The 8,075-nt window shown below is 36.3% G+C and overlaps 1 protein-coding gene across 2 annotated transcripts; it reads right to left on the reverse strand.

Moving 5' to 3' along the window:
- Positions 1-1,332: 1,332 nt before the first annotated feature.
- On the reverse strand, positions 1,333-6,914 carry LOC306869287 (uncharacterized protein). 2 transcript variants are annotated; one of them, XM_079415979.1, is made up of 6 exons: positions 5,486-5,771; positions 4,892-4,971; positions 4,473-4,673; positions 3,934-4,127; positions 3,377-3,456; positions 1,333-3,212 (listed from the first exon to the last, which is right to left on the reverse strand). In XM_079415979.1, exons 2-6 carry the CDS (start codon positions 4,920-4,922, stop codon positions 3,209-3,211), a joined length of 510 nt encoding a protein of 169 aa, XP_079272105.1. In that variant the 5' UTR covers positions 4,923-4,971; positions 5,486-5,771; the 3' UTR covers positions 1,333-3,208. The 2 variants fall into 2 exon arrangements, with proteins under 2 accessions (XP_079272105.1, XP_079272104.1); XM_079415978.1 differs by lacking the exon at positions 5,486-5,771 and adding an exon at positions 6,877-6,914 and having other exon boundaries at positions 2,808-3,212.
- Between the last annotated feature and the right edge of the window lie 1,161 nt (positions 6,915-8,075).

Consider the following 8,075-nt stretch of genomic DNA (forward strand, 5'->3'; position numbering starts at 1 on the left):
ATTTTGCAGTTTTATTTTAGAGGTGATTGTTAGTTCCCAGCATGCTTTGCATATAGCTGGATGGAGAGTGAATTTTGAAATTAAATGCTATTTTATGTGTTTTTGAGTGAAGGGAAACATCTATTAATGTTTAATGTTCAGTTATGTTTGACATTTGAAAGAGTTTCTGTTACATTGAAGATTCCATTGTACAGTGCAATAGTTACCATTTTGCAGAAGAGTAGCGCATATGGTTCTGGATACTACACCTCTAAGGTATTAAACCTTGTTCAATGAGCAGTAGCTTTGCTAGTACTAGTGCAGTACTTTCCAGTATTTCTATTTGGCTGTATACAGTCTTTTAAATGTACAAAATAACTCAGTCAACAATAACTAAAATTTTGAGAATCAACTTAAAATAAATGAGCACATTTCACTAATTATAATAAATTCATTGTGTCATAGATTAATTAATTTAGATGATTTTACATGATTTTTTCAGGTAGATTCCATTAAAAAATCAAGTTGTAAAAACTACTCAAAAATATTACGTGTAATATTGTTACCATAATTTTTTTTAAGTAAATAGCCCATTCCATTTTTTACAGTGTACGCAATCTCTATTCATCTGCTGTTGTCAAAGTTTTCGACTCCCAATAATTTTAATATGACGTCGGTGTTAAAAGCGTATTTCATTCATTAAACACTGTGTTTATGCTTCTCAAAACACCATGAGAAACGTACAACTCTCTCTCTCTCTCACTCACTCACACACACTCACACATGTTGGTTTTTGTGGTAAAAAAAACAACAAAAAACAATCACGAATAAACACGGTCACATTTGTCTCTAGGCTGCAGACTGCATTGGGTCTACTCACCGCTCCTGCAGCTCGCTGTGTCTCGGACAGAGTAAATGTCCTTTCGCTTTGTTGCTCTTGTCAAGCTATTGGCTGCAGTGGTGTAGTCTATATGATACGCAGGTATAGGCTACGGCGTACCTACCCACTAGCAAAGGTCAAGGATTTCCGTATACCCACTTAAAAAAGCGCGAGGATACGTAACAGAGTGATGTTACGTAGGATCTTTAGAGTTTTCACACGTTCATTCATAAATTCACCCCGTCTGCTTTGCCCATTTAAACACAGGACGCGGAAAAACTCAAATGAGTGCTCGCGCGCCATGTTCGGTGCGCACATAGAGAGCAAATGTAAACTTAAGTGAACGTAAACAGTTCATCGGATGTGTATTATATTGGATGTAGTGTCTGATCGCGCCTAATTTACTAGCTGTTGTCGGTGTCCTTAATGCTAATCCAAGAAATAAAATCAGAGAAAATCACTCACAGCTCTTTACTGAACTAGATTTATTCTACATTTAATTTATACAGTGAAGACTATGCAATACATTTGATTATTCAGCTTCTGTACCTGGACACCTACAAACTTGGAAAACGTAAACATTGTGTAAATAGCACAAATAAATATATAGAACAAGCATATTAAACTATTTCAAACAGGGCCCACATGCAGGTACAACCAGCACCAGGGCCCCGCAAACCCTAGCTACGGCCCGGGGAGCAGTGACAGATCAGTCAACTGTCTCAAGCATCTTTCACACAGTCAACAGTACATTGAGTTTCTCAGGCCAACATAACTAGCTAATAACTTCAGAAACATTATTGTGCGGATCAATGAATGCAGGAGAAGGGGAAAAATATGTGTGTGTCTGTGCAGCAGTTAAACTGAATATCTCCTTGTTTCAGATGATGAGAGAGATGAGAACTCCTGGCCAGCCTTGTGAACTGAAGGTCAGGCTAGGAAATTTAAAAACAGGAACTCTTAAATGTGCATTGAAAATTGCCAGTTTATAAAACCTGTGCTCCAGGGACCATATTCAGGAAAAAGCTCTTAACTGGCTGAGTTAGATGATTAACACAGTAGAAAACCAGTCCAGTCTCCCCAGCTGTAAATGTCATTGGCTGTCTTATGTTGCTTATAATAAACTGACATGTTGATATTGCATAAGTAGTCTTTCAGAATGCTGTCAGTTACATGTAGATGCATAGCCTACTGTACACATTAGTGAGTGGTGCTTATGGGGTGTCGCTTTGGGACGGGTAAGGGAGGGAAAAATCACAGTATGCTCACTACAAAAAACTAGACTACACCACTGGTTGCCAAGATCAGACAGTACAGTTCGCTACATGCTACCTATTAGCCTATTTTTTGCATCAATTTGATCTAATAATATGAATAAAACTAATTAAAACGAATTAACATACACTGCTCCGGGTGTATGTTCACTACTGTGTGTAAACTTGGATGGGTTAAATGCAGAGCACAAATTCCAAGTATGGGTCACCATACTTGGCCACACACCACTTCCCTTTCCCTTTCTCTTTCCTTAAAATATTTTCGCAATATACACATTTCCATATTAAATTTATGGATTGCAGATTATAGTGAAGGTTCAACATATTCTGTCTGACACTCTGTTTACAAATATAAAACATTCACTTACAAGATAATAAATTGTCTGGAAGTAAGAACCCAACCTGATATAACTGAATAAGGGACTCAAAGGACCAATGAAGACTGACGTTAAAAAGTAAAGGAAATGTTTAGGTCCTTTTAGACTGTTGATGCAGTTCCTGAAGTAAGTCAATTAGTCTGCAGGCTTTGTTCAAATATTTGAACTTATTATAGAATCTCTATACTCCTCTACTATTATTCTTTGACTATTAGGAATATGCACCCTGAAAATGTCTTACGCTTAAGTATCATGTTTGAATTTTGTAGCATTCTTCATAGATTCTGAGACACATTTGCAGCCAAGATTCACTTTATTTTATCATTTATATATCTATGTCAAAGTGTGATATTAGGGATCAGTAACATTAAGCCCCACTAAAACCTTGGCTAGTTATATTGTGCCATAGTTTGATGCTCTTTACAAGTACAATAGAAGAAACACAACTGTAGTTCAATCATACCACTGAACTTCTCAATCTAAAGTCTTAATATTAATGTTCATGCAGGCTATGAAGCACAACAATTATCAATTTGCATACATTAATCAAAACATAACACATTTTACAGCTTATTAAAATTGTTAATTACACAGTATAATAATGAGCAAAAAATGTATCCTCTGTCCTTTCAGAAATCCACAGTGAATGATTTATTTTATCAGATCATACTCTGCATTTGTTTGTGTTCCATGTCATCTCAACTGTGGGGAAAAATGCAGAATTTGAATTAGATTAATTGTTACCAAAAAGTGGTGAAAAGACCACCAGTTTAACCAAATAATCTAAAATCCAATTTCTAAACTCAGACATTATTTTAAATGAAAATTCAGTCATCATCTACTCATACTCATTGAGAGATTCTCACCGTAATAATTTGTAAAATGCATAGAAAATAAAACCAGCAAAAATCATTTTGATGATAAATCGAGGGAACTTCTTTTGTTCCTAAAAGGGAGAAAAACATAATATTACTGTATAAGTTTCAATAATTTCATAGAATAATAACATTGAATATGAAAAACAGATGAATTATCAATTAACAATTTTGCAGATCAAAAAACATCTACATCTATGTTCAGAATTCATTTTTAATCAAATAAATAGCTAAAATAATTAAATATGTATCTTAAAAATATAGTTTTCATAGCTTGTTTTGACCCTTATCAACGCAAGGTCAACCAAAAATAAGGATTCACCCTGATATTGTCTAAAACCCAATTCCAGACTTTTGGAGGGTACTGAACAGTGTATATACAGTAAGCAAGTCTGAACCAAAAACTTGTTCTCTAAACTCTGTAGTTTAATGCAGAGTGACTGTTATGTCCCCATTTTTCCTCATTTTTATATAGCTCATTTTTATTTTTAAGTCATAATTACTTTTTACACACATCTCAAATTAAAGATAAACTTAAAGAGGTAAACCTGAGGCTTGAAATGGCGAAGAACTTTGGCCAGTGCCTCATCATTCATTTTGCATTTCAACAATCCCTTGTCTTCACTGAACAGACAGTCCACTGTGATTGTATTCTTCCTAATTATAAATCTGCTGCTGTCTGGTACAATTTTTTCAGTGTCAAATGTGAGATGGAACACCATGAAAATAGCTGGTTTGGATGCTGTTTCAAATAAAGAACAATAAGATTGAAAATGTGTGAATAGTATTTCAACTCATATACATCAATATCTAAGTACATTATCCCCCGGTTTCACAGACAAGGATTAAGCCTAAAATGTAAGTCTGAGCCGTTTCAACTGAAAGAAACTTGCATTGACTGATCTTTAAATATATCAGTGCCTTTGTTTTGTCTAAAGATGCACACCAGTAATGTTTTTAATAAGGCATGTTTATAAAAATTACTCAAATGTCCTAATTGAACTATGGCCTAATCCTGGTTTAGTCTAAGCCCTGTCTGTGAAACCAGGCCTAAATCGAACTTTCTGGTGCTAAATCTTGAAGTTACCTGAACAAGTATTAAGTTCATTCAAAGCGGCATCAATGTCAGTTCCTGCCCGTGAAACAATGGGGCAGAAAACCAGAATCACATTACAGTCCTCCACACTGCACGTCTCCGTCCATCCAGGCCTATGTTTTTGGAGGTGACCTAAAATTTCCTTCCGCAAAATGTGTGATTTGCCCGTCTCAATTATGAAGTAGTGTTTTCCTTTAAGATGAAGAACATCGTGAGTTGTAATTTTGTTGTATTTTTGAAACATGGATTCAAGACAAGGTTATGATATTTGTGAATATGTAATTAGCCTAGATAAGACAGAAAAGAACCTTAAACTGCAATTTAAGCCATAAGTGTCTTATAAAGTCTTGTAATGCATAATGTTTTCCCCATAATACTTACTTTATCAAATCAATAATCCAAAATCTTACCTTCAATAATTTCATTTTGGTACTGGATCATTTTTCTTCTTTTTAAATAAACTGTTACTTGATTGTTGTTTAATCTTGTCCTGAAATAAATTTGAATTAACTCTTGATTATTAATTGATTAGTTGATTAATGTGATAAGTCAGAACTCCAATATTGACACCAATATATTTTTATCTGCCTCTATCATATTGTATCCATGACCATGATTGTATCTACTGTTGTCTCGTGCTGCTCTTTACTGCCCTCTGTATGTGAGACTCGATATAACCGTTTTAAACATCTTTATCCCTTTCACTTTCACTCTCTTTATAAAACATTATCAACACCGAACAGTATTGCACCAGTAACATATTAGTTTTATAGAGAAATACTATTCTCAAAATCGCATGATATCACACGGTTTTAGTCATTTAGACTTGTCATTTAAAATCAGAAAGCTTTGACATCTGTGGTAACACGGTTGTCATTAAACCTAGTACTGTTTTCAACTTTTAAAAACACAATGAGAAACGCACAGCACACTCCCTCGCGCACACAAATACACGAATATAACACATTTGTCTCTAGGCTGCAGACTGAGTCGGATCTATTTACCTCTCCTGCTGCGCCTCAGAATAGAATAAAAAAGTCAGAATAAAAGTCCCGTCGCTTTCAGCTATACTTGATAAAAAGGATCAGGGCCCGTATTCATAAAGATTCTAAGAATCCTCTCAGAGAGCTCCTATTTTAGCTTAAAAATGTCTAACTAGGAGTCTTAGCTTAAGAGTGATTCAGGACCACTCTGAGAGCAAATCTGAGCGAGATAAAGACAAAAACATTGATCTTAGTGAGGAGGCGGGGCTGACCCCGTTGCTAGGAATGACACAGTCTTTTGAAGACTGTGATTGGTTGGTTGTCAAGAAGGAAATAAAAGAGCGCGTTTAAGAGTAGGGTATATTATAAGCCTTCGTAATTTTTCCTCTCGCTCTTTCTCTCTTTCTCACACACAAACACACAAATTATATATGTATATATATTCTTTATTTTTTTATTTACCATGCTGTCATACTTACAGAGCCGGCGCCAGGGCACCTCCATCGGGGGGCATTTAAATGTATGGGGGGGGGGGGGGGGCATAAATCACGTTGTTTGTGTGTGTGTGTGTGTGTGTGTGTGTCGGGGGGGAGGGGGCTGCAATCTGTGATCTCGTGCAGTTGCTGACGTTTCTGTGCGCTGTTTTATCGTACTTTCGCTTTCAAAATCGTTCAGGAGGGGAGAGGATGGAAAGTGGGGGGGGGGGGGGGCTGTTTTGGGGGGAACTGCCCGCGACGCCCCTTGGCGCCGGCCCTGCATACTTGTGTTTTATAGGAAATGAACAGAGACATATAAGCCTAAGTGCTGTAACAGATCCAAATCATCACTGCTGCATTGCATATTTCCAGTTGCCAAATATGTTAATATAGTGATTTCTGGCGCTATGGCAATTCAGCGCGGTGTCAAAGATGTTAGCATGTCTTTAATTAGATCGGTCACAAACATGATCCCTGCATGATCTAATGTGTAGTCTTATTAACTCACAGTCATGCATTGTGTGCAACACATTTCTTCTCCCTCTTCATGTTTCGTCCATTTTCTCCGCTTCTAAAGAAACTCTTAAGCCGCTTAAAAGTCCTCGTCCGTACTCCTAACAATTTTGGACCTTACGACCTCTTTTAAGGGTTAAGATGCCTTCTGAAGTACTTTTTTCTTTACTATGATCTTTTCTTTAATTTTAAGAGGAAACACCCACATGTCTAAGAATTTTCTTAGAATTTTGTTTTTTAGGAGCAACTCTCTAAAATTCTTCATGAATACGGGCCCAGATGCAATAAAGACGATATAAAAACAAGTTACACCCACGGCCGTAGCCAGCTATGAGGTCACCGAGGTCCGGACCTGGGTCATTTTTTTATATTCAAAAATAAAATATCAAGCTCTCTGAATGATTATTTAGCCGTTTAAACCACCTCATATCACATGAGTGTTTGTTGCTGCGAGAAGCTAGCGCAGTGAACGGGGCTTGAGAGCGCGTTGAGTGAGAGCGCGAGTGCAGCAGCCTCCGTTTGTTGCCAGATCCACCTATTATACGTGTTTTTGACTCGTTTTTCCAATTTATTGTGACACTTTGGGTTTGGGACGTTTATAAAGTGGAAAGTTGAACGTTAGTGTGATTAGTATTAGTGATATATTAATCTTATTTACAAAACACAAGCTTTGAACTTATTTCGGATATCTTTTTCTTTCTTTTTGTAATTGCTTGTTTTTCGTAGCAATATCTGGCAACATTGTACATTCATAAAACAAGCTTATAGACAATCTGTAACTTAATTGCTGACAGGAAGATACCACAATCGGTAAGACAAACGCAGCGATCATCGTTAATATCTGAAAGAAATGTATAACACTATCAAAAACAATAGCATAATACAAATCTGTTTGTTACAGAATGAAATAGGCTACAATGCCAAATAACATTAACGTTACTGGCCAGCAGACGTATCATGCTCTTTAGTTAACCTTAAGTCATCAAAAAACATTAATCAAAGCAGTGTTTCTCAACTGGTGGGTCGCAAAAACGTTTTGAGTGGGTCGCGGAGTGTGCAGTCAAAGAAACAACAAACGTAATTCTGTTTTTTTCTGACGCTAGACTATTATTTTGAAAGACGTACGTGAAAGCGGTTGACTCTTTTATCAGTAGGCCTACCTGAGAAAAACGCTTTTTCCTCATTCAGTATCTGCGGTCAAATGAGATGTTGTCAAGTTTTATGTCGGTGTCATTATTCTAACGTTATTTTTATAACTTGTTATAAAATAAAAAATTCCCTCACCTAAAAAAAAAAAAAACGAACTTTCCAGTCCTGTCAGTCATACTGTGCTCCTTGCGCGCACTCTTCAATTACACGCACAAATTTACCATGGTAACAGACCTTAACCCTCAAAATGCCACTTTATTTTCACTGTGTTTTTGTAATGTATTTCTAAATGACTGTGGTCTCGTCACATACCAACTTATTAACAAAAACTATTTTGGAACTGCTACCTTACCTTTACCTGTTACCTTATACCTCATACTCATCAGTATGTGCATTTTCTTATATACAGTGTATATATATGCAAAAGCCTCTAAGTGCCATCTGAAAATTTCTTCTAGAATGGTCATTTTTAT

The sequence above is a fragment of the Barbus barbus genome, assembly GCF_936440315.1.
Source record: "Barbus barbus genome assembly, chromosome: 5".
Classification (NCBI taxonomy): Eukaryota; Metazoa; Chordata; class Actinopteri; order Cypriniformes; family Cyprinidae; genus Barbus; species Barbus barbus.

What these genes read in the sequence shown, in the direction of transcription:
- LOC306869287 (XM_079415978.1), bottom strand. An exon ending in CCAAAATGAAATTATTGAAG is followed by an intron (nt 4,674 to 4,891) that starts GTAAGATTTTGG and finishes TTCATCTTAAAG; the next exon opens with GAAAACACTACTTCATAATT. An exon ending in TTCGCCATTTCAAGCCTCAG is followed by an intron (nt 3,457 to 3,933) that starts GTTTACCTCTTT and finishes TCTCCCTTTTAG; the next exon opens with GAACAAAAGAAGTTCCCTCG.